At 39.1% G+C, this 26,472-nt stretch overlaps 1 protein-coding gene across 13 annotated transcripts in view; it reads left to right on the top strand.

Moving 5' to 3' along the window:
• The first annotated feature begins 1,981 nt into the window (after positions 1-1,981).
• The window catches only part of LOC129195007 (phospholipid-transporting ATPase ABCA1-like), a 106,106-nt gene continuing 81,615 nt past the window's right edge, over positions 1,982-26,472 (top strand). For 8 of the 13 annotated variants that reach the window (XM_054800688.1, XM_054800693.1, XM_054800689.1 and 5 more), the window contains exons 1-9: positions 4,647-4,866; positions 11,532-11,661; positions 17,115-17,208; positions 17,281-17,422; positions 17,496-17,623; positions 19,281-19,399; positions 19,995-20,192; positions 25,501-25,575; positions 25,657-25,852. In XM_054800688.1, coding sequence (XP_054656663.1) covers positions 11,596-11,661; positions 17,115-17,208; positions 17,281-17,422; positions 17,496-17,623; positions 19,281-19,399; positions 19,995-20,192; positions 25,501-25,575; positions 25,657-25,852 — 1,018 coding nt within the window. In that variant the 5' untranslated portion in view covers positions 4,647-4,866; positions 11,532-11,595. Of the gene's footprint in view, positions 2,104-4,111; positions 4,171-4,646; positions 4,867-5,017; positions 5,106-8,666; positions 8,795-11,531; positions 11,662-17,114; positions 17,209-17,280; positions 17,423-17,495; positions 17,624-19,280; positions 19,400-19,994; positions 20,193-25,500; positions 25,576-25,656; positions 25,853-26,472 lie in introns of those variants that run through there. The other 5 variants (XM_054800682.1, XM_054800684.1, XM_054800687.1 and 2 more) reach the window with 5 other exon arrangements.

The following is a 26,472-nucleotide window of genomic DNA, read 5'->3' as shown; positions in this document are numbered from 1 at the left end:
ACTTTGACTTTGACGTACCATGAACATCTCAGCAGGGGGATGTCCAATGGCCGAGTAACCTCATCTGGCTTCTCTCAATGTGGAGGAGCACTGGCTCTCTTGGATGGCAAGAGCTTCTCACCCTGTCTCTAAGAGAGAGCCCAGCGCAGCCCGATCTTGTCCTATCTGTCACTGTGTGATAAATAATGCATTTCAAACTATCCAGATTGCATTGATTTTGATTTTTTTTTATGACTTTTTATGCTTGTGATTGTTTTTGTATGCGCATTATATGAAAAACATGTTTTTTTAGTACCATAGCGAAAAAATAGTGAGAAAATGGCGGTAAAAGAGGCTAAACCGCCCCATATCCTACCATTACCCACATTTTGTCCATTCTATTTGTATCCCAACAGACAATATGTGGCAGATTATTTTTAGAAATTATTATCCAGGTGCCCTTTTAGGCATTTTTTAAGCAGCGCTATAGACGCCATTCAGTGCGAGCGATTACTCCTGAACGAGGTCTGCCTTTTGTGTGCTCAGATTGGAAACTCTTTCTGTGCCGTCTGAATGGTGAATGAAGCCCGGCAACCTCACGATCCATTCAAATGAATAGGATCGTTGGGAAGCGGCGTTATCAAACCCGTTCGGAAAAGGTCAGCCAACACAACAGCCGTGTGTAAAGGAGGATTTAAATGTAGCCATTGTGTCCTAGTCTTCCCTTCTATGTAGTTGCTTCAAACAAACTGTACATTTTTATGCATGAACGTTCTTTCAGACTATGTATTGTGTTCAGGGGCTTAACAAAAACTCTATAGGGGACACCACCAACTGGTGGCAATCTGATCAACCGGTAAGACAAAATTTGCCCCCTTGCTTTGCCCACTCGCACTGACAAAACGTCAATGCTCAACATTTAAATATGATCCACCCTGTCAAAATGTGAGCGTGAGTAATAAACTAAAAAAAAAAACATCAGCTAAAATATATTTCCCGTCATTTTTAGACATTTCCTGTCGCCACTACGGAATAACGAGTTTGGAGCTGAGTTGAGTTTTACGGTCATAAAACTACCTCATCTACACTAAAAAGCATATAAAAAAGCTGACAAAAGTGCTGTTTAAAATTAAATAACAAAAACAAATAATGATGTAAATGTTGATGAATGATGTAAACACTTAACTATTCAATGTCATCCATGTGTCTAATATATGTTGTCAAAATTTGAGAGCAATAAGATAAACCCCCTTGAAGTATTACATTGAAGTGTACCACCCGGACGGTTTAGACATTTCCTGTCCTGCCGCTAGTGAATAAAACATTTGAAGCTGAATTATTAAGAGTTTCAGGAGTCATTAAATGCCTTTGTAACCATAAATAAGCTATTTTAAAACAAAAAAATGTGGTGATCTAGCCTTCTGGTAGGGGGTTATGACAGTTTGTTGCAAAAGCCAGTCTTTGCCATCATGTTCCGCCCACACACATTCATGAAAACTTCATCCATATGTCTAATATACCTTGTCAAGATTTGACAGCAATCCGATGAACCCCCATAAAGTAGTAGCTTAAGGTATATCATCATTTTTAGACATTTTCTGTCTATGCTTTTCCCTCATAAGAAAGCAATGCCAAAGCACTGTTTAAATACGGAAACATTTGCTTGAAGAAAAACATACCTGTCCACGGTCCGCAGTTTGGACACCCCTCATCGATAGAACCACAAAGCATCCAAATATGGAGGTGTTCTTCTACTCCCACATTGTCAAACTCGAGTGAAAAGTTTCCAAAAAAAAGTGGAAAAGCTCGATCAGACGTGCTTGTGCCTGTGTTCACGCCGTGTGGGACACGTTTTTTTATTTTATTTTTTGGCTTAGTCAAAACATTGCAACAGCATCTGTCGAGGAAAGGTTGGCGTTTGTTTTTTTTTGGTTTCCCTCAACTTTCCTGGTGTCTTTTTTTTTTTTTTTCCACCTCAGGACATGTCTCCGCCTGCAAAGAAGAAGAAGACATGGCACCAGAACAATGGAAAGCTCAGCTGTGACCTCCTTTAAGGCAACACCTGTGTTGGCAAACATGTTCCCTCCATCTGCAGAGAGGAGCAAAGAGTGGACGGTGTGTGGAGTAAGTATGGCTTTTGTCATTTTTTGCCATGTTCTTATTATACCGTGTGTTAAAACTGAATGAAATGTGGACATTGGAAAGGTCCGAGTTATATTGTGCTGCATATAATAAATACATTTATAAAATAACAAACAAACAAACAAAAATATTAACTAATAATAAAAAAATGCAAAAAAAACAAACATAGAAAGTCTAAATTGAAAGATACTAATTTGGCACTGAAAATGGGGGTTTGCTATGATCTACGGCGATGTACTAACTCATACACAAAGGGAGTCGTTTGACCTCGAAAAAAAAGCCCAACCACTTTTAAAAAGAACACGAGCATCTGTTATTGCCATGACGACCCAAAACATGCAATTAAAAACGTGTATATAAAATTGCATATATTTATTGTTTATTCATATTTCCAATTTGACTAAATAGGTAATAATGTTAAAGATACAAAAATAAATGTAATAATTTTTCATTTAAATTAGTTAAAAGCGTTGCTCACAGGCAGGAAAAAAACAATGATTAAGGATCTTTTTTTATTTTAAATAATAATAAAAAAAAAAGTAATATACAATTTGGACTGTTTTATGATTTTGTTATTATTTTTATGAGTGATGCCATGGACTCATGGAAGTCACAGCACTAGCTTTGCTGCTTCCAGCCACTAGGGGTGCATAATTACACTGAATTATGGCTGAATAGTAAATCCCATCTAGAGAATCAATTCCATGTTAGGCCCCATTTGCGACTATGTGGCGTGAAACAGCTTAAAGTGTTGATATTTTCTTAAGGAGGGAAGTGAATTTATTAAGGGTTTTATAGCAACAATCATCCATGCTAACAAGGTGGGGGTGGTTTATTATGCTTTGTAATGAAGTGTGATATGGAGCTTGTTTTTATACAAAAGGTAGACAGGAAGTAAACACTGGGTATTTTGGTGCTAATGAGGACTCATGCGTGCTGAAAAACAACCAGTTTTTCCAATGGTAATGCATTTTTAAAATAAATATTACAATTAGAGATGATAAATAATAGCAAATAGAATGTATTGCATGGTGCTGCGTTTCCTGTCATGATTGTAATCAAACCGCCATGTCCCTCGGGCACTTTCAAACTGTTCTTTGGTACTTTCATTTAAGTTCTCACACTGCCACTGAACATACAGGTGAGACCTTCACTGAAGCAAAATAATTGCCTGGCCTAATGATGTGCTGCCGCTCCGAGGGAGCAGCAATGCCAGAGCGCACCTGCTGTTCTTGTATCAGTAAACCTGCCGTCCCGTCTAGAATACTAATAGAAACACAAGGAAGGAGTGCTTCTGCAGCATCAAATACATTTTTGTTGTTGTTTTAGGACCATAAAACATAGAGTTTAAATGTAGCCTTTACCACTGGAGAAGAAGCATGATGGACGGCAACCCGAAAACCTGAAGGTGGACCCCATAAGTGAGGGGCCTGCCAATCTGAAGAAGCTTGGCTGGCTTGTGAAACAGCTAAAGCAGTCGCATGCGGCCTCTGCAGCAGCAGAAGCAGGTCGAGTGTGGGATGACTTCGGTGAGGCCACGGAGCATCATTTTATGTCAGTGGATAGTGGAAGGAATACTTCCACGGTCTCTTCAACCCCACTGACACACCTTGGCCTGACGTATCTGACTGAGGTAGTCCGAAAACGCCTCTGTGGCAATATGATGAGATTTGTGCAGAATGGTACCTAAGGGGTGGCACAAGTAAGCAGAGCCAGAGGTCACGAGCGCAGACTAACACATCACCGTGGCCGAGGTATCTAGGATGATGAAAGCCAGAATTACCTCAAGGCTTTGGATGTTTCACGGCTGTCACGGATGGCGTGTCTCTTGAACATTGCTGGGAAGTTGGCAACAGTACCACTGGATTGGCACACTGCAGTTGTGGTCCTCTTTTTTTTTAAGAAGGGGGCTGTAGTGTCTGTTCCAAATATAGGGGGAGTCACAGGTCACAGGTTTCGTGTGGGGGTGCTCCAGGAGTATGGGTTCAGGGCCCACTGTGTACGAGCCATCTGATTCTTGTATAATTGGAGCAGAATTCTTGTTCGTTGGTAAGTCAAACCTATTTACTGTGAATGTTGGCCTCTGCCTAGTCATTATCTTTATAGAGTAGCAGGAACAACAGCAGCAAAAGCACGAAGACAAAAGCAGCAGCAGCAGCAGCAACAACAACAGCAGCAGCAGGTAACAGCAGGAGCAGCAGTAGCAGAAACAGCAGCAGCACAATAACACCTACAACAAGAATGAGAAATGACAAATTAAAGCAAAAATGACTGGTAGAACAACAATTATTTTGTTGCCAATCGCAATAAAAATCATAATAATAATAATAAATTAAAAATGTAAACAGAGAAAAGTAAAAAAAACATACAAAATAATATTTTGGAATTAAATACATAAAAAATACAAAATGCTAAATGCTATTGTAGGCCAACATCCTGCAGCTCACCATGTGACCTAGCTAACAAGCATGTGTATGTGTGTGCACGTGTGCCTGTTGTTGCTTGCAGTACAAGGTAAAACACGCTGTAACACACACCACCTGTGTGCTATCACTGTGGCTACTGTCGCCATGGTGGGATGAGCAGAGGTCATTTGCATGCTTTATGACTGCAGGTAAAAGGAGACGACGCAGGTGGGCAGAGCTTCAAGTCAATAAGGACTTCAATGAGGACTTTTATTTTGATGCTTAAATGCACAGCTCTCACATGGCCGGCAGCAAGTGGTGACAGCAACACAGCTTGGAGGTAAGCTTGTTTTTGTCATATATGTCCTTTTTGTTTTGTCTCTGCTAGAATGACTTCTTCATGGCTTACAGTAGAGGTGTGCAAACTTTTGCCACCAAGGGCTGCATACTGAAAAATTGCAAATGCAGGGGACTATTTTGATGTTTTTAATTTTGTAAACAGGTTGAAAACAACCCATGGAGATATGCTAATACGTGCTAGGATGAATAAACAGCCTGCATGGCAGCTTGGTGTTATAGGTGACAAAGCATATTATTATAATTAGTGTTATTAGTATTACCCTTTCAACTGACTTATTGCTCTTTTTTTTTCCATTTTCACTGTTGGTTTTAGTTGTCTTTCGTAATTGTACTTAAAATATACTGTGGGCCTATAAAACACGGGTCTCCGGAAGGCACTTTGGACACCACTGGCTTACAGAAATTAAAAAAAGAAGAAGCAATGGTCACATAATTATGATGTGTCATACAGTACAGTGAACTTTAACTTGCTTCCTTGTTAATGATTAGCTTTGGTGGCTCTCAACTTTTACCTTCTTGAATGACTTCTATGAAATACCTGAGTGTACACACATACTATATAAATACATACACAGTATATACAGTATATATATATATATATATATATATATACATACATACTGCATATACATGCGCTCCCATGCGTTATACATATATATATATTTGTATATACACATTTACATGTCCACAAAAAAATGATCTGTTGTGAATTTTTCACTCATGGCTAGCTGATGAGTAAGAGATGACTTTCCAAGTTATTTCGCCGACTTAGCTGGCCTTTCAGGTGGCTCCTTCAGGGGCGGGTTTGTGTTTGTACAGAAATACCACCATGAATGAGGAATCCGCTGGGGAAATACTTCCCCACACAAATGTTTATTCTCCTCACGATGGCAGCATTTCATTCACATTATTATGTCAATTTCTGCGAGAGTCTGTTTTTAACAGTAGATTCCGTTAACGCCACAATCATTGGACCCTACGCATAGCAGTAGCTTGCAATGTTGCGTCTCTTTGGTTCTGGCGTTTATGCTCACCCTCAGCAATTTTTATTCTGTGATCACTTTCTTTGCGGAGACACTGCCTTGTTGAAAACAGTAGCTCCCCCTTGTGTTTAAACTAAGAAGTACAAAACAATTAAGTACAGTGGTGCCTTGGTTAGCGTCAATCCGTTCCAAAATGGACTCTAACCAAAGCAAATTTTCCCATAGAAAATAATGGAAATCCAATTCATCTTTTCTGGACACCCAAAAATGTTAAAACACATTTTATAGATAATAATTATAGTTTTACAAACAGAAAATGATGCAAAAATAATTACAAGTGACAAATAAATGGACAACTAAACATTTAACATCACTTTGTTGGGAAAAAAAAACTCACAAAACCATCAATTAACAAAATAACACAAAATAAACACATTATTCTGCTGCAACCACAATTTGCAAAAATGTAAAAAAAAAAAACGTTTGAGCTGCTTGCTAACCGCCAATACTGTAAACAACAGAAGAAACAGAAGAAGCTAACTGTGTGGGAAAATACGACCACAGGAGCAATATGTTTTAACGAGGATACCAAAACGCTACAGACGAACGCCGCCAGGCCGAGGAGGCACGGTCAGAGCCGAGAAATACGTGTGATTCACTTGATAATTTTTTGTGTCCAACTTAGAAGGTTGATCAGTAAAATTCCAAAGAAATTTGAACTTTGACAGTGTTTGAAGAAGAGAGAAATGTGAGAAAATGTTCATGCCTGTCTGAGAAACGTGTATAAAGTGTATGGGAAAGGGTTTTACAGCCTTAAAACATGTATAATAATTGTAAAATACAGTATATAGTTGGCTACTTCGCGGATTTCACTTATTGCGGGTTATTTTGGGAACCTATCCCCTGCGATTAACAAGGGAACACTGTATATGGTGTTGGAATTGTACTGCTGTTGATCTGTTCAGGTCAGAATTAAGTTATAAAAGAGCGTCAGACTCTGTGTGACTGTGGGGACGCTCCACTGTGCTTCCGTCTGCCATCATAACACCGTCTGCTCTGGTACGCATGCGTTAATTACACAAAAAAATGTAAGGTAATTCATTAAATAAATTAGTTACCGTCGTTAATGCATTGTTTTTGACATCCCTAGTACATACATTCTGAGATTTGTGACTACGCAATGTTTTGGGATGGAATCCACACGCACACTGCTATAAATGAATCCCCTGCTCTGCCAAACACCACAGCAGCGGTGAAGAAGGCTCAGCAACGACTCCATTTACTGAGAGTGAAAACAAACTGCTGGTGACCTTCTCCCGAGCCACTGTTGGAAGCATACTAGCATACTGCATCTCGGTGTGGTACGTAGGGTGCACAGTGGCAGACAAAAAGGCGCTGCAGAGAGCGATCAACACAAAAGATCACATCGCCGGGTCTCACAAACTCAGTAGAGCCAAAAACATCATCGAAGACAATTCCCACCCCGGCCATCACCTGTTTGACCTGCTGCCCCCTGGAAGGTGTTTCAGGTCGCACAAATCAAAACAGACTCTCTGGGATAACTTCTTTCCCAGCACTATCACAACCTTAAATTGCCACAATAAAAACACCAAATAAATGTCAATGTAGAAAACCCCCCAAAACTAAACAACACTTTTTCTTATTTTATTTCTTTAAAAAGGCAAAGGCCTCGCACGCTTCTTCTTCTTGTATTGTATTTTGATTTTTCGTCCCTCATTTTACAGGTGCTACAATGTAAGCACCTGCTGTTTTTTCATCTAATCTCTTGACCACATTACCACGTTAGACAAACAAAAGAATCACCATATTGGAACCTAATACAGTATAAGAGATGTTCATTGACCAAGAGGTTTATTATTGTGGTCGCTATGGTGTAGTGGTGCACTGCATTATACTGCTATTGTGTCCCTGTATGTAGCGAAACATGAAACAGTTGGTGCAGTGAGGACATTGGGGACATTAAGAAGGGGGGGGGGAGACTGATTGAGCTACCTTGAGAGGGCCTACGCCTTCTCCTTATTTTTTATTATTATTTTCCAAATGCTGCTGACATTCTGTGCTGTCTTATGCTCTTTTCCGTGTGACAAATATCTGGTTAGTCCTTGCTACCTAGGTAGTAATGTGTTGTCCCCCAAATGCCACACATGTGTCAGCATTTTGTGTCATCTCAGTAGTTTCAGTAATTTATTTTTCCTGCCTTTATCACAAGTAATACAGCCGTCGTGCTTCAGTTAATCTCCAGGTGCACACCACAGCGAACATGGCATCTGTAAGGATGACATTTCCGGTATTCGTTACAAACAAACTTAAACTGTATGACTTATTGGTGAGAATATTATTCAAAATGTATAATATTATTTAATCTAATTAGTCATCATTGCTAGGACTGAAGACGTCATCACCGCAACACCCAACACCAGCACAGCAGACGTGGCATCTGTAAAGCTGACATTTCCGCAGTATCCTGACAATTCACATTATGATATATTTCATATTATTAGTATTATTTTAATAAATGGCGGGAGGATTGACCCCCATTCCCTACTGGATGCATGGTACTCTCTACAGCTGAGTAAATCAATGCCCCCCGTCCACGAAATGAGAAAAGAACAGTAGTTGAAGCACAGACCAGAATCTAAAAGTTTTTAATTAAAGGCCAACTTTATTATCGATATCCTATATAGTATATACTATAGATATTATCTAGCACAGGGGTGGCCATTACGTCGATCGCAAGCTACCTGTAGATCGCATAAACGTCACTTTGTAGTTGTCATATGACATCAGTCAGCTGACATTAAGCTCCCCTCCTGATTCGCGCTTGCTCCCCTGCAGCGTTTCAAGCTACACACGAAGATGCAACTTTCATCTTTGTTATTCTCCTTATGGATGAATAACTGTGCGGTAAGATGTCTATATCTATAACTAAAGTTATCTGTTCACTTGTAGCGGCTAGTTACGTAGAAAAAAAAAGTGTATTGTTTACTGGCTTTGCTTCGCGTCATGAACTCTCCTACAGAAATCAGTGTTTTCTACACGTTCGCTTCTTAAACTATTATTTCATGATGAAATTAAAAATGTGCCCATTGCTGAAACCTTTTCAATATGTTGCCTTGACTTCGGCTGCATTGTCTTTTGCATAATCATTTGAAATTCTTGTATATCGCTAATGTTTGATAGCAAATGCTAACTGGATGTAATACATGAACTGTGTGCCCTAATGAACGTTACATAGCTAATTTGACTGACATATTACCAGTACTCAGGTTATGTACACAACTATTTAGGAGTTATTCACTTCCATATTGAAGTGATTTATGATAGCAACTACTTTGATTACCTGTAAACTTTGAAAATGTGAATGTGAAATACTAATCATTAATATTTACAATAGAATTTCAGAGTTTACTGGTTACATTTGGATATGTTATATGTTTTAGAGACTTTTATGTTTTATTTTGACTTGTACTTGCACACTGAGAAAGTGCGTGCACTCCTGATATACATGTATAACGTACATAAATACATACTCATATTTTTTGTTAAATAAATATAGTAAATATATATATACTTTCTATATTTATAGTAGTAGGTAGATCTTTGGGACTTGGTTATTTAAAAAGTAGTTCGCAGGCTAAAAAAGTGTGAGCACACCTGGTCTAGCACTTCATTACCGATGCCGATATCAGCCGATATTGATATTTCAGCAGCTCCTCCTACAAACTAATATTGTGTAATGAATGAACACATATTGCTCCTTTTACTGTGATGACACTGGATGTACAGCCATCCCTTGTTTATCACGGTTAACTGGTTCCAGACCCGACCGCGATAAGTGAATTTTTGTGAAGTAGGAATAGATATTAATACATGTAATATTTTCAGCAAACTTTTTCCTTTCTGACGGGAGTCGAATTGTTCTTTTAGTAGGTTGCATGTTTATATACCCATAGAACACTATTCTGTGTGCCTTTAAAGATCACTCAAAATGTCTAAAATGGATGGTGATGAAGCGGTTTTCTTTTGAAAAATGGCTGGGATTGAATAAGTTAAGGGACTACTATTACTACTATTAAAACATTATAATTTGAATTAAACATAATAATGGTAATTATTATTATCTTTCTTAGTGTAACTTGGTGGAAATATTTAAAAATTACATTTATTTTAAAATACCATTACATATATTAAAAAGAAGAATCTGACGGCACGTTTTCTGACCTAACAGCACTGCATATTCAATTCTCAGATGATGTTTATAGCCTTTATGTTTGACCTCTTGTCTGAGTGCAGCTCTTGAATGCAGCACGGACTGTTCTTGTACATAAAAGACCTCTTTGTAGGACACAATAACCCAAAATAACAGCAATTTTACAACAGAGAAAGACCTGCCAATACAGAGGTGTCAGTTAGCATAGAAAATATTGTTTCCCTAAGGCTAGCGAAGCGCTAATTTAGCCATTTGGGAAGAAAACCTGGTGTCAGGAGCCTAAATGACAGTGAATAAAAGGGAGCTGCTGCTGTAAATAATGTAAACACACAGAGGGGAAACGGCAGGAAGAAGGAAATGGAGCGTTAAACGTCAAGGCCAGCACTCCCTGGGCGGAAATATGCCCATTCCCACCTGCTCCAACTGGTGTACATATTCCATTCCGAAGAAATTGTGGGCCTGTTTGACAATATGTGAAATTTTTCTTTGATGCGACCCAAGAAAAATCCACTAGCGACAGCTTTGACACTAAGCCTCAGTTAGAATAAAGCCTCGGAATAACGCAACAAACACAATTCAACTCACACTTACAGTAAATAACAGTGGCCTTTAGGGGTCAAAAAGGCTGTGTTTTCAGCTAAATGTGAGACTTTGCCAACCATGTCAAACTGACATTGAATGCGAAGAACATATAACGGTGGCCTATAAGGGTAAAAAAGTTGAGTTTTAAGCCAAGTGAGCGACCTTACCTTCACTATCAAACTGACATTGTGTGCAAATGGACAGACTAGAGTTCATTTTCCGTTGGCAAGAAGCTGCAGTCCTTTTTATTTGATGCAAACCAGTATAAAATCCACTCAACCTATTTTTGTTACAGAATTACAAACCTCAACTTCATTGTGATACATTGTTATATTTCTTTATCATTTTCTCGAGTTATTCAGAGCTGGCAAAGAGAGCATTGAATGGGAAATGAACAAACGTATTAGCAATTGATGTGAAACAGAGGGAGTAGGACCGAATAAGCTCTGCTTCTTTGTACTCCTTTTGAACATGAGGAATTGTGAATTGCGATATGTGATGTATACTGAAGTGAAATTAAATGTTCAAATAAATCAAATCCAAAATCCAAAAAAAATGTTTGGCCCCCCCGAGCGTCAATTTGGAGAAAGCTGCTATTCAATACAATGTATGAACAATCTTTGGCATTGTATATCATGGTGTTTAAAAAGGTTATTATAATCAATCTGAACTGCTGATTTCTGCTGAGTATAGTTCATAATAATATTTAAAAAATTTTAAAGTAATAATTCCGAGAGCAGACGCTTGCACCCTAAGCCCTCCCCCAAGTCTCTGGTAATGTGAATGATTAGCAGTGGCGCCTCTGTATTAAAAAAACAAATAAACCTTTTTTTTGCCCACCCCCTGCAGGTTTTATTAAGTGGACCAGTTGCCATAGAGACGCGTTGGCAGGATATTGCCGGGATAAGGCGTAATGGGTCTCCTGACGCAGTTCGCTCTGCTCCTCTGGAAGAACTTCACTCTGCGAAAGAGACAAAAGGTGCCCATCAACCCCACTGTTTTCCTTTTGCAAAAAATGTCAACAAAAAAGGTTACCTCGGGCGACTAAGGTATAGGAGATTGTCTCCTATGGATTTAAGCTGCCTTTAAGTCCCTCCCACCCCCTCACTGGGAACAAGAGCAATCTTGCCTTTAATACCGTCCAATTCAAAGTGTCACCTTCCATTTTAAAATGTCTACTTCTTGTGCACATGATGTCACATTGGCTGTATTATAGTGCTAACAAAGTCAGTCCTCAGCTTAATGAACAGGGAAGAGGAACTCCTGTGTGTGTGTGTGTGTGTGTGCGTGTGTGTGCATGTGTGACTTGAAGGGCAAATACTCTGTCCGGCTTTAACACGCAAAATAATAAGAAACACACAGAGGGTGTAGTATGTGACAAAACCCCATAGTAATCTTTCAAAAGAAACAGCTTGGAAACATGGCCACCAAATTGGAGGTTGTGTGTGAAGGGACTGACAGATGTGCAATATGACAAACTCAGGCCACTCAACAACTCGAGTGAGAGGCAATGGTGGCCTACATGCCGGCTGCGTTGTGTGCAACCGGACAGACAAATGCACGACATGACAAACACCATGCAAATCACGCTTGTTTAAACCAAGTGAGTGATTCTATGTGAACGGACGGACAAATACAACTACCATTTGTTTCAACTTTTTAAAATAATTTTCTCCCATAGAAAATAAGTGGAAGACAGAAATGATGGGACTTCCTTAATGTCTCGAGGAATGTGGCGCTTTCGTGCATAGATAATGTCCTCCTCTGAAATGATGCGAAAGACCGGAGGCATAAAACCATGCCAGTTATAAAACGTTAAAAAGCGCTTGGCGAGGCATTCATATAATTGGTCATTAACCTCTATGAGGACCCTCCACCAGCGCTGTTGTCGTTGCCAACTCCCACCAGTCTTATCTAATAGTCATTTTTCATGTCGGGACAAACAAACTGTCCCCCTTAACTATCCTAAAGACAAATTAGCACCGCATATTTCTGTATATTTGGATCCTAGTTTCTGTGTACAGTAAAGGCGAAGACATTGCAAAACAGCAATTTTAATTTGCCTGAAGTTTCTCACCTTTTTTTCTTTGATGTCTTTTGTTCGCGGCGGCAACAGGCACCGCTGTGCTCCAGCCACTTACAAAACAAGTGGGTGGGTGCACTGCACAGGATCGAAAATAAAAGACTGAATGCCCTTTAATAAAAATAATAATAATACATTTTATTTATGAGCGCTTTTCAAAAGCTCAAAGATGCTGTGCATGGTAAAAGCAAACAAATACAAGTGTACAAAATAGCAAAATAACAGTAGAAAGTGAAAACCAAAAAGTAGAGTTCACAATCTGAATTCCGAATTATGGCCCTTCCAGCAGGGAGTGACCTCTTATTCAATCATCATAAAAGGTGAGGCAATAAAATGATGATCATGTGCAGATGGTGAGTCATGACGACCAGGAAATAGTAGTGAATAGTGTCCAAACTTGGCCAAAGGTGAGGTTTGAGTCAAAGCCCACAGTAGTCCTGATCACGCGCAAGCAACTTACTGTAGGCGTATCATATAATTTATGTGATGGAATTTATGCTCCTCCTGGCGTTTATTAATTAACAGAAATAGACACAGAAATATAACAGCAACAGAAGTAAAACAGAAATAACAGAAAAACTTGAAATAATCTACACATTCAGAAGCCCCTGGTATGCTTGGTCATGCAATTAATGTCATAGCTCCTTCTACCAGCTATTAATGACAACCCCCATCTTGCATAATGAAAATAAGCTCAAAATAAGCAACAAAATTATAGTCCAATGTCGGCTCGATCGCACGCAAGCAGAATAGATTGATCATTTCATGAATGGAATTGCAATGTTGTAATTAATTGCTCCTCCTGCCAGTTATTAGTGACAACCGCCGCCTTGTGTCATAAAAATAAAAATGAAGACTCAAAATAATCCACAAGGGCATAGTCCTTGTACAATTGTGTCATGTAATTCCTGCGCTCGCTCCTCCCGTGTGTTATTAGCAACAACCGCCACCTTGCGTAATAGAAATAAACAGAAAGACTAGAAAGAATGCACTAAAGGTATGGTTGATCATGCGCAAAACATGTGTCATATAAGTTCTGGAATGCTTCAGCAACTGAAATAAACAGAAAGACTCAAAATCAACCTCAGAGTCATATAGCTCATGGTGTGTTTGGCCACAAACGCACAATATAGACATCTCAAATAATTAAGGTGAGCGTTCCTCCCACTTGCTATTATTGATAACCGTTACTTTGCATCATATAAATAAACAGTAAGACTGAACGTTAAAACCCACAGTACACTTGGACACGCATCGGAAACACATGCAAGTATCCATCCATCCATTTTCTATGCCGCTTTTCGTCATTAGGGTCGTCGGGGCATGCTGGAGCCGATCCCAGCTGGGATATAAAGGTATATGTTATATAATTAAAGTGATCACTCCTCCGACGGGTTATTCATAATTGCCACCTTGCATCATAGAAATCACATGCATCATAGAAATCAAGTCTACAGTACGTTTGGTCACAAACGCAAAACGTGAAGCAGACGAATATAACCTGTGGAGGCACTTTCAGATGAAACATCACAACTTTGACACAATCTATCCTCTCATCCCCACTCATTATTGACACGTGGGGCGGTTTTGGATTTCTAAATTTGGACCCTTGCAAGTCTCTAGATTTTAGTGGCTTTCTGCAGCACGGGTAATATGAGTCTGTCGTGATCCATTTATAGCTCTTCGGACGGGGGCGAGCGCTTGATGTGCAATTCTCCACCAACACCAAAGGTGAAACACTCACTTCATGAGACAAGACGGTACACGATATTGTGTCTATGAGAATGAGACGAGACTAGATTTTAACACTGCTTTTAAGAAAGGTACAATGAAAAAATATTTAAAATATATAATATATTGCAATCTACTAATTTAATTTCTACTACGCTACACCGAGACAAAGAGACTGTATGACTCTGATTACAACTCATTTCTACATCTGCAGTAAGTGCAATGAGTTTCATGACAAAGTTCAAGGTATAAAAAAATGCAATCATTTGCTCAATCATCAACTACTCTTCAGCCAGCTAGACACCTAGAGCTGACACATTTCACACCTGTCATTGACAAAACAGTCGAAGAGATTACCTGCAGTCTGAGTCCATCAGCGTGCTGCCTTCATGAGTTACCCAGTGGATTTCTAAAGTCTGTGCTAAGCACAGTTTGCTACCACAACTCACTCATCTAGTTAACATCTGTGTTCCGACTGGAAAATTTCCAAAGGTCCTAAAAACTGCTGTCATTTAGCCTCTTCTGAAGAAGAGCAGTCTTAATGTCACAGTACTGAACAACTATGGGCCCATATCAAACCTGCTATTCTTGGGAAAAGTCTTAGAAAAGGTTGAATACCAACAGCGTACTGACTTTCTGCTGTCTAACAATGCATTTTATGCTTTCCAGTCAGGCGTTAGGCTCCACCACAGCACTGAGACAGCTCTGATCAAGGTGACAAATGATATCCATCTGCACACAGATGCAGGCAAAGTCTTTAGTTTGAGTTCTGCTAGATCTGAGTGCTGCCTTTTGCCACAGTTGACCATGTGATCTTATTACAGAGGTTAGAAAACTGGGTGGGAATCTCTGGTACTGCTCTAAATTAAAATCTTTAATCTTTAAATCCTATCTGGAGGACAGGAACTACTTTGTTGGAATTGGTAACTGTGTCTCAGACCAAATGACTATGATCTGTGGCGTTCCCCAGGGGTAAATCCTGGGACCCCGATTGTTCAGTCGGTACATGCTTCCTTTCGGCCAGCTAATACTCGGCTGCAATGTGTCCTATCACAACTATGCAGATGTCCCTCAGATCTACGTGTCACTGACGGCAGGCGAACATAGTCCTACAGATTTACTCAGTCACTACATCAAGAGATCAGTGTGTGGATGCAAAAGTATTTTCTCCATCTTAACTCAGGCAAAATTGAAATTATTGTCGGTGGCCCACAGAAACAAAGAGAAAGTGTTATTTGTCACATTGTCCCTAAGACTGTCTCTCTGAGACTGTATAAATCAGATTTAGAGAGTCTAATCTATGCCAAAAGTACTTTAAGGGCCTTCTCACTGGGCTCTCTAAACGATCTATAAAACAGCCGCAGTACATTCAGAATGCTGCTGCTGGAGTCCTGACTAGAACCAGGAATTATGACCATATTCAGTCCAGTGCTTAGATCTCTGCACTGGCTTCCTGTTGCTCAGAGAATAGACTTTAAAACAGCTCTGCATGTGTACAGGTCTTTTCATGGTCTTGTGCCAAAGTACATCTCTGACATGTTAGAGCCACATGAACCATCTCGGGCTCTGAGAAGCTCAGGTAGTGGTGCCCTGCGGTGCCCAGAGTCAGGGCTAAACACGGTGACGATGCGTTTCACTTTTATGCTGCCAAAATCTGAAACAGTCTTCCAGAAAATGCGCGACAATCCTGAACTTTGGCAATGTTCAAATCCAGGCTGAAAACACTTCAACTGTGCATACTGTGCAACTGTACAGTATATATGACGACTGAAAGTAGTTTATCTGTACTCTTCATTTTTAATACATTTTTAATGTTTTTGTTTTATGGAATGATTTTATGTTTAATGAAGTGATTTTACCCTTCTTTTCTGTAAAGCAGTTGAATTACCTAGTGTACCAATTGTGTTCTATAAATAAACTTGCCTTGCCTTGCCTATGACTGACAAAAGGACCCATTCTGTTCAGGCCATTATTCTATGGAACAAACACGTCAAGGTGCTGAAACCAATGCACAGCGTGAACCTTCTTCCTGCCTCTTTGGAGGAGAGAGACGTGGAAAACAGACATGCATGCACATATATTTAAGGCTGGCGAAAATGATCAAGTTCATTTGTGTTTATTGAGTGATTAATTAATTAATTTATTTTTGTTCCAGGCCTGGTGCACACAACATTTTTTTCTGAATGAGAAATTGTCACATTAATTTAAAAAATTAAATCTCGCAAGATCTTGGAACACCCCTGACCAAAACGTTAGGGGCAACCATAAGACTCTTTGGCTCTTTCTCTTTGACGAGTAAACAACAGCGGCTGAAGCTAACTAACATATTATATACGGTGAAATATCTCCATAGAAATCCTTTTTTTAGTTATCATTTTTTAACAATACCATCTGGCCCTCACAGTGTGTGCTGAGAAAAAATCTGGCCCTTGGACAAATGTAATTGATGGCCCCTGCTTTAGACCTTATTATTGTATCTCTAGAATACCACCTTAAGGGTAAACCACCAGAGGTCAAAGCCCTCATGTCACACAGAATGACCCCCATTAACAGATATTTGACCCCCATTAACAGATATTTAAGTGGTTTCTTTCAAACAAGTTGTTTTTTTTGTGCAGGTGCGGTTAGTCGTGGAAATTGTTTGGCCTCTCTTCCTGTTCTTCATCCTGGTGTGGGTTCGCTTCACAAACGAGCCAACGTACAAAGGCCAATGTAAGTATTCAAAGTCCGACGCTAATCTTGACGCAGATTTGATGAATGAATTCCCACACTTTTTTCCGCTAGGCCACTACCCGAATAAAGCCATGCCGTCGGCCGGCGTCTTGCCTTGGATTCAAGGCATGCTGTGTAACATTGACAACCCCTGCCGGAGTCACCCGACACCAGGGGAGACGCCGGGACAAGTCAACAACTTTGACAACTCCATGTAGGAGCCATATGTTAAGAAACACTTTTTGCGTCTTTGAGAGCAACGTCCTTCTTACAGGATTATCTCATAGAATTTCTGGGATGCTGATCGAGCTGCAAGACCTCCTGGTAAACAGATCCATCGTCAGGAATGTCCAACGACTAGTTGATGATGCCAACCAGTGGACTCTGGTCCTCTCCCAGTCCAGCTTCAGTAATGGTAGGAGCTTTTGAAATAGCCATATTGACAGCCATATTCATGAGGCACTTTAAGTCACCAGTGTGTGTGTGTAAGTGACAGAAAGAAAACCTCTGACTCACTTGGTGGAGAAATCATTAAGCACCACCTGTTGGTTCGCATCTACAAATCTAGATCCCGAATATGAGATGACCCCTCTTGTTCTAGAGCACCTTTTTGTCACTGGCGTGTGTGTATGTGTGTGACAAGAAGGAAAGCTCTGACCTAGCTTGGGGAGTTTGGGCCACCTGTTGGGTCACATACTGTACATAAATATGTAGACCCCAAATATAGGATGACCCCATCATGTAATTTTTTTTGCCATTTTTTTCCTCTGGGGTTTGTGAGTGAAAGGAAGAAAAGCTTTGTCTCACTTTGGGTGAAATTGTTTGGCGCCACTCTTTGGTTCACAACCTTTCTTTTTCAAGACCTGGTTTTGAGCTACTTTTTGGTCACTGGTGTGTGGGAGTGACAGAAAGAAAATCTCAGACTCGCTTTGGAGAGAAGTTGTTTAGCGGCACCTGTTGGTTCGCATGTATACACCTGTAGATCCTTTCCGAGACCCATTTTTGTGCTACTTTCAGGTCATTGGTGTCTGTGTGTGACAAGAAGAAAAGCACTGACTTGTTTGGGAATTTTGTGGCACCTCCTATAGACCCTAAATTTAAGGCAGCACGTCTTTTTCAATACACGTAAAAAGGTTAGAGCTGCAACAGTCACGCCCTTATGTCTTTGTGTTGTTGGAATGACACGTCCAGGGATGTGTTGTCCTCATTTATCCATCCAAAACAACGGGGCGTGATTATTTACGACGTCGTTTTGCATGAAGACTTGACAGATCATTTGTCTTGATAAGTTGCTGCTTTGCATTAGGCTAATTTGGCCGCCGAGCTATTCCGATCTAAATTGCAAATAGGCAAAGAGGGAGGCGTTGCTTCCGCCGCCGTTATTCAACAAAACATCTTGCATTTGCATTTTGTGGGTCGCTAGCTTGGTAATATCCAAGATTAAAATCCATCAAAGGGGCATAATTAATGGCGTGTCTGAGGTGAGACAGCCAAAAAAGGTCGTTAGTAACACAGAAAAGACAAGGTGCTATTAAAAGTTTAGAATAACAAAAGGTGTTTGCATTGTTGGTTTTTGTTTTTGCTTGTTTTGTTTTGGAAATGGAAGTGTGTCGGTGATTTTGATTTAACGTTTGTTGTTCTAAATCTAAACGTTTGTCCGTTAAGGTTTCTGTAAATTTATTTTAACGTATTACAGTATTTCGGATTATTCTTGTTGGTAGTTTGCGTCGTTTGTTGGTAGTTTGATTTATTTGATTTGATCTATTCCGTGTTGGAAAGTTTATACAATAAGGTTGTCGTGAATTTATTTTAACATTTTTATTTGGGATTATTAGTTTGCATAGTTATTTTTTTTTGCATCGAGAAGTTTACCCGATAAGGTTTCTGTCAGTTTATTTCAATATGTTATTTGGGATTATTCTCGTTCTTGTTTGTTTAGATTTTTTTTTTTAAACTGCTTTTAATTTCTTTGTTATTCTTCAAACTGTCTATGAGTTTATTTGAACATATTATTGAAGGTGCAGCTCGTTTTTTTTTTGTAGCAACCTAACGATTCTTTGTATATCAACCAGTAGCGCTAAGGAGCATTCTACAAGACAACGAAACATTGTCGGCACATTTGAGAGAGGATTTGTCAGTGCCGCTTCCTGTGGTCGAAAGCCTCATGACCGCAAAGATTTACACCAGTCCGGTGAGTATATAATAATAATAATAAAACGCAGTTGCTATTCCTAACTGTTATTCCTGCTAACCGTCACCTTGTGTAATACAAATAAACAAAATACACTCAAAGACAAAGTCTACTGTATGTAAAATTGAACAAACGCTGCACAACAAGTGTCAAAAGTACACAAAGTAGTAAAAGGTGAGTCATACATTTGGCAACCAACATTTCCTGAAGTTGTCAGTTCAAGCAATACCTATAAAATGACACAAGGTGTCAGTATTGCAGTCTTCAAAAAGTGAGTAGTTTGACTTTATTGTTGTTTGATTTAGTCTTATTAGACAGTGATTAAAACCTCTTTAAGGGAGTTAAATTTGGGGATTTTTGAAGGTAAAGAAGTGCCCGGGGTTGTATTTTATCGAAGAGAAATTCACATTAGTTTTTATTATTAACATTGTGAGGCACGGCAGTAAATTAAAATGGTGGCGCTAATAGACAAGAGTCTCGTTTCTACAAGTCCACCAATGTGATGTGAGGATACCTTAGCCCATTTGTGGAGTGGATTTGTTTTTTGTTTTTTGAGAATTGTGAATTTCTATCTATCCATCCATCCATCCGTTAGATGACAGGCGTCCTGACACAAGGACAGCTGGTGGACATCCTCTGTGAAGGTGAAGACATAGACCAGTACATCCAGTTCAGCAGCCCAGATGAAAAGGACGCCTTTAAGAACGTCAGCTGTTCGCTGAGCCCTCAAGAGCTTGGAGACACCCAGCAGGAGTTCCTGCAGAACCTGGACCCCAGAAAAGTGTTTGGACGGGTGAGTTCTTTTTTTGATGTAAGTATGATTATTTTCAAACAGTTGATTGTATTTTTTATTTTATTGTCATAGTTTGACTTTATTTTAGTTTCATACAGTTTTGTTTTTGAAAAAGGAGTATGTATTTTGACGTCGATATCAGGTATTTTGTCTTGCTTAGATAGTTTTTGCAGCGTAAGTGCAAAAATAAGTTAACCCACAAATATAAAGTTAAAACGTAAAAAATACTCAACTTGTGGGTCATGTCACAGGTACGACTTACATGTTTGAAATCCCACAATCACATACAAATTAATTCAAAACATAATTTTTTTTAAATTTTACATTATGTCTCTTTCTCTTACAATAAATCTACCATATCTGAAACAAAACCACACAAAGTAAAAACATCAAATACTTTGAACAACCTTTACAGGTGTAAAGTACTTCTCTCAGTCTTGGCCACAGCCGAGACACCTTCCTCTCCATCATGAGTCATTGCGGAAGTTGTATTAAACTGGAAATTGAACGCCACTGTACCTTAAACTGGGTAACTGCGTATCAGGGTGACTCGCGGCGTGCCTGACTGGTATTGATTCATCTGAAAAGTGGATATAATGTTCAGTTCATTTATGGTGGGCTTCTTACACATGGTATTTGCAAAGGATGAGTCTATGCATTTACATTAGGCAGTTAAAAAAAATTGCTGACCTGCAAAAGGCACACAAACACGTCGGATCAGCCACATGACATGCACCAAAGCTATCCGTCATGAATGTTAGCTCCAAGCTAGGATATATGACTTGATTGCTAATGTTCTTAAACACGTGCAGAGCTGTATAGCTTAGCCACGGGGCTTCCAGGCATACCCACAGTCCTGGACAGCTTTCTTGATTTTTTTCTTTCAGGATTCATCTGGAAAGAAAGAGCATACAATGTGTACTGATTAGAAACGAATGTTGAATAGTGTAAATAATGTAGAGGTCGAGGTAGAGGTCTTACCATCACTAGTCTGAATGGAACCTCCGTGGGCATCTACGCTGCCAGGATGTAGGGATGGTCGTGTCATCCTCTATCTCAGTACTTGAGGAGTCCATCCGCTGCAGACGTTTCTGACCTGCTTTAGTGTAGAAGTCTATTTAAAGAGAAAATGTTTTTGAGCCACTAGCAGAGAAAACTTGCTAAATGCATTCTACATAGTGCATCGATTCAAAAGCTCACCTGTTGTGTGCCAGACTTTCTTGACTGAATGTTTGGCCCAGCTTGCCCAGCCCAACACGACATCACACATTAAGTGCAGCAGATGAAGCGCCGTTTAAAAAATGACACCATTTCAGATCATTTCTTAGAAAGTGGTGAAAAGACATTTAAAAGGGAATAACAAATTGTGTCAACACAAACCCGCATAATTCAGTAGTGTTTTCACACACCGTGGCGTCAGGCAACCTGGCCAATCAGAATAAGGCTATTCCAAATTATTTTATAATCAGCAAACCACTTTTATTAAGTCCAGTTGTATCCATATTGTTCTGTCTATCTTTAAAAAAAAAAACATGTACCGTATTAATGTTCTACATGGGTGGAGATGTACAAAGCCATACACATCCATTAGCCCATCTTCCCTTCTTTTTTCCCCTTCTTCTTCTTCCTGAAATGGCAGTTGACACCGTATATTACCGCCAGCATTAGTGTGTAACAGGAATTCCAGCTACTATATTTCCCACCCTGATTATGGGGTGCAGGTGTGCAGGTCTACCACAAGATGATCTCCCACGCAACTCCATGACGTATCAATCATCTTTCCTCTCATCTATGGAACAACATTGTTTCAGTGTCACTGCCGTCAACATGTCAAGTTTCATCAGTTTGGCTACGTTGATTCAGCATCTGCTATGCATGGATATTTCTATGTCAGCCATTCTGATGGAAAATCAATAACAACCAACATTGTTTCAATGTTACCTTGCTATCTGGGGTCTTGAGCCTGGTCCTAGAAACCTGAAGATTCTCCGCAGCCCTGAGGACCTCCGGCAGAGTGTTCCACAAATGGGGGCCGTCATACTGAAAAGGCGCCTCCCCGTGTGTGTGTGTCCTGACTTTTGGGATAATGAGGAGACCGGTACCGGAAGATCTCAGGGTCCGCGAGTGTTCATATACAGTAAGCAAATTTGAAAGATAAGAAGGCCCAAGATCCATAATAAGAACCTCAAATCGATCCTGAAACGCATGGGAAGCCAATGTAGTGGTTTTACTACAGTGTGCTTGATCATGCCCACATAACGTAGACATGTCATATACAGTCATTAATGCGCCTGCTCCTCCCGCCACTTATTCAGCCTAAACACAATCTTATGAGATAGAAATGAATAGAAAGACTCAAAATAATCTGCACATTTAAAGCCCACAGTATGCTTGGTACCGCACTAGCATATGAACGTCCTTTGTGTGTGTCATATAATTAATGCTATCGCTCCTCCTGCCAGTTATTAATGCTGAACGCCACCTTACGTAAAAGAAATAAACACAACAACTCAAAATAATCTACAAAGTCAAAGCCCACTGCATGCTCATTTATGCGCAGGGATCATAGAATGAATTTGATGACTCCTCCCACCAGTTGTTAATGTTAACCACCACCATGAGTATCAGAAATACACAAAAAACAGTCAAGACAAATATAATAACACAAGTGGTTATTTTGTAGATGGCACAGCAAACAAAAAAAAGACAACCTGTTTCCGTGGAAGCAACGTCTAAATCATCGTCTGCCATTCAGTAGCTCAGTGATAAACTCTTGAATTTCTCGCCTTGTCCTTTCGTTCATGTTATTGTTGTTGTTGTTATCATTGTCAGCCTTTAAGTCTTGATGTTCCTCCTGCAGTCATTTGCTGATGGCTTCACCATATCTTGTCCTGTTGCTTTCTTTTTGATTGTTCAAATAATCTTCCCTACAAACTTTCCCGCCTTATCACTTATTTATTGGATTTGCTGTGCCACATATTTTCCCCTCAAAGATAAACTCCACAAGAACAAACAAAAAAAATAAAAAATACAGGGTGCGTTGCATAAAATCCCAGCAGGATTTAAAAACAGGACATCACTTCTTATAAATATTTCCAGGCCACAGCATGTATTTTAATAACTTCAATGGGACACTCGGAGGTCAACATGAAAAGGAGTTTTGTATCTCCTGCTATAACAAAAATAATGACCAGTCAACAGTTATGCTGCATACACAGTGGTGTGAAAAGGTGTTTGCCCCCTTCCTGATTTCTTATTCTTTTTGCATGTTTTTCACACTTAAATGTTTCACATCATCAAAATAATTACACAACTGAACACCAAATGCAGTTCTTAAATGAAACTTTTTATTATTAAGAGTGAAAAAAAATCCAAAGCTACAATGGTCCTGTGTGAAAAAGTGATTGCCCCCTAATCCTAAGAACTGGTTGGGCCACCCTTAGTGGCAACAACTGCAATCAAGTGTTGATGATAACTTGCAGTGAGTTTCTTACAGCGCTGTGGAGGAATTTTGGCCCACTCATCTTTGCAGAATGGTTGTAATTCAGCCACATAGGGGGGTTTTCCAGTATGAAATGCCTTTTTAAGGTCATGCCACAGCATCCCATTAGGATTCAGGTCAGGACTTTGACTAGGCTACTCCAAAATCTTCATTTTGTTTTTGTTCTCCCATTCAGAGGTGGACTTGCTGGTGTGTTTTGGATCATTGTCCTGTGCAGAGTTTGTGAGGTCACAAACAGATGGCCGGACATTCTCCGTCAAGATTTTTTTGATAGACAGCAGAATTCATGGCTCATATTTTACTGTCGGTATGATGTTCTTTTTCTGAAATGCGGTGTTATTTTTACGGCAGATGCAATGGTACACACACCTTCCAAAAAGTTCAACTTTTGTCTAATCAGACCACAGAGTATTTTCTGAGACGAGCCTTAATGTTTCTTTTTGTTCGGCAGTGGTTTTGGTGTTGGAACTCTGCCATGCAGGCCATTTTTGCCCAGGTCTTTGGATGTTGTTGTGGAGTCTTTTGTGACCTTTTGGATGAGTCGTCGTTGCGCTTTTGGGTAATTTTGGTTGGCCGGCCACTCCTGGGAAGTTTCACTGCCATTTGTGGAGTCGCAAAGCTTTAGAAATGACTTTATAACCTTTTCCAGACTGATAGATCTCAATTGATCCCAGTTAAGTTATGTTTTAACGGGGCAATCACTTTTTCACACAGGGAAATCACTTTTTCTCCATTAATAATAAAAGGTTTCATTTAAAAAATGCATTTTGTGTTCAGTTGTGTTGTCACTGACTAATATTTAAATTTGCTTGATGTTCTCAAACATTTAAGTGTGACAAACATGCAAAAGAAGAAATCAGGAAGGGGGCAAACACTTTTCACACCACTGTATGTGTTTTGAAGTGACGTTCAAACAAGCACTTTTGTAAAAGTGTGTTATAACTTAAAAAAAAAAAAGAAGAGCATAAAAGTAAATAACGTGTTTTCTTTGTAGACCGTTTTAAAAACATCTGTTAAGGCACAGGTGTCAAAATCAAGGCCCGGCGGCCAGATTTGGCCCACCATATCATTTTATGTGGCCCGCGAAAGCCTTGAAATAATGCATGTCAAAAGGACACTTATTTTAATATTATTTTTAAAAATATTTGTATATACATTGTAATTCTGTTATTAATATTAATTTTGTCTACTTTTTTAAGCTTTATTTGTCATTATTTTACTTTTATAGTATTTTTGTTTTTACTTAATATAAATATATTTAAATAAGTCAAAATTGTAATATATAGAAAATATTTTTACAATAATATAAAATGTAATATTTAAAACATATTTTTACAATAATTTAATAAACATTTACTGTTACATTTACAATAAATAATAAAGTAAAAACAAAATGAATAATATTAACAAACAACTTTTTTTTTTTAAATCAGAAAGATAATCTTTCTTGCTAAATGTATTTGTTGTCTATATTGACAGAAAACCTTATATTTTTTGGTTGTCAAATCCAATTTAAAATGACAATTTTTTTTATTACGAATTAATGAAAAAAGTATGTAATAATTAATTAACAATTTTGTAAAATGGAATTTTATAAAAAGTGGCCCTCTAACCATAAATGCGATGTGGCCCACGGTGAAAACGAGTTTGACGCCCCTGTGTTAAGGAGTCCATAAAGGCATTTTTTAAAAAGAAAATGTTTTAGTCACAAAAAGAGTCAAGAAAAATTACGATTTCAGTTTTTATTTATTTGTAAAGGTGTTTTAAATTCATGATTGACTTTTTCTACTCAATATATTCCATCAGCTATTTTTGGATGCAGCGGATGTGCCAGCACTGCTTGCAAAAACCACAACAGATGCGCTACCAGTGCTGAAGGAGGTTAGCATTCCGCTCATTTCTTCATATTATCTTTTATTTATGATGATAACACTATATGTGTGTTTATTTTTCTTAAACCAGGTGAATCGCTTGCAGAACTCAGGGATTGTCCAACTGTCTTCTTCGTTGGAATTCCAAGGGGACATGATTGGCAGCATCAATATGCTTCTGTGTGGATGGCAGCTTGACACCAATTCCACCAACGTGACCCTCGCTACCCCAGAGACAAGACAAGTGCTTAGCAACCAGTCTGTCTCCAGTGAGCACAACACTTCTAGTAGGTGCTACTTCCTTTGTTATTTTGCTCAATATCTTTGTAATATGCACTACCAGTCAAAGGTTTCTGTATGGACGTGTACTTGTACGGGTGTTTACTCAGATGGGATGTGTACTTGTGAGGACTTAACAAATGAAATTGTGGAGAAGTGTGGACGTTTATCTTTGAAGAGCCGACTTAGCTCGATAGGTTCATAATATACAGTACTAGTCAAAAGTTTGGAGACACTGTTGCATTATGTTGAATGAGAAAGTGTCCAAAGTTTTGACTGTATCATGTGTACTTGTGACACAGATTACTTGTAAGGATGTGTACTTTTGAGGTCTTAACAGTGAGTGTTTAAATATGAGGGCGTTTATCTCTGAAGATGTGTTTGCTGCTGGAAAACATCTTCTCCATCCTAGCAGTCAAATTAATTCATTCCTTCAGCAGAGCATAAAAATATCTTGTATTATATGTAAAAATATATTTACTGCTAGCGAGGGCTACTGTTGCCAAACGAAAATGCTGCACATTCCAGCTCATGCGCGCATGACCCTTTCAGGATGCAGCGGAACTGCAAATGCGTCTTTTATTTCTTGTATTTTATTGTCCGATTAGCAAGAATAATGATGTCACAC

The sequence above is a fragment of the Dunckerocampus dactyliophorus genome, chromosome 15, assembly GCF_027744805.1.
Source record: "Dunckerocampus dactyliophorus isolate RoL2022-P2 chromosome 15, RoL_Ddac_1.1, whole genome shotgun sequence".
NCBI classification, from domain to species: domain Eukaryota; kingdom Metazoa; phylum Chordata; class Actinopteri; order Syngnathiformes; family Syngnathidae; genus Dunckerocampus; species Dunckerocampus dactyliophorus.
This window is presented reverse-complemented; position numbering and strand designations above follow the sequence as displayed.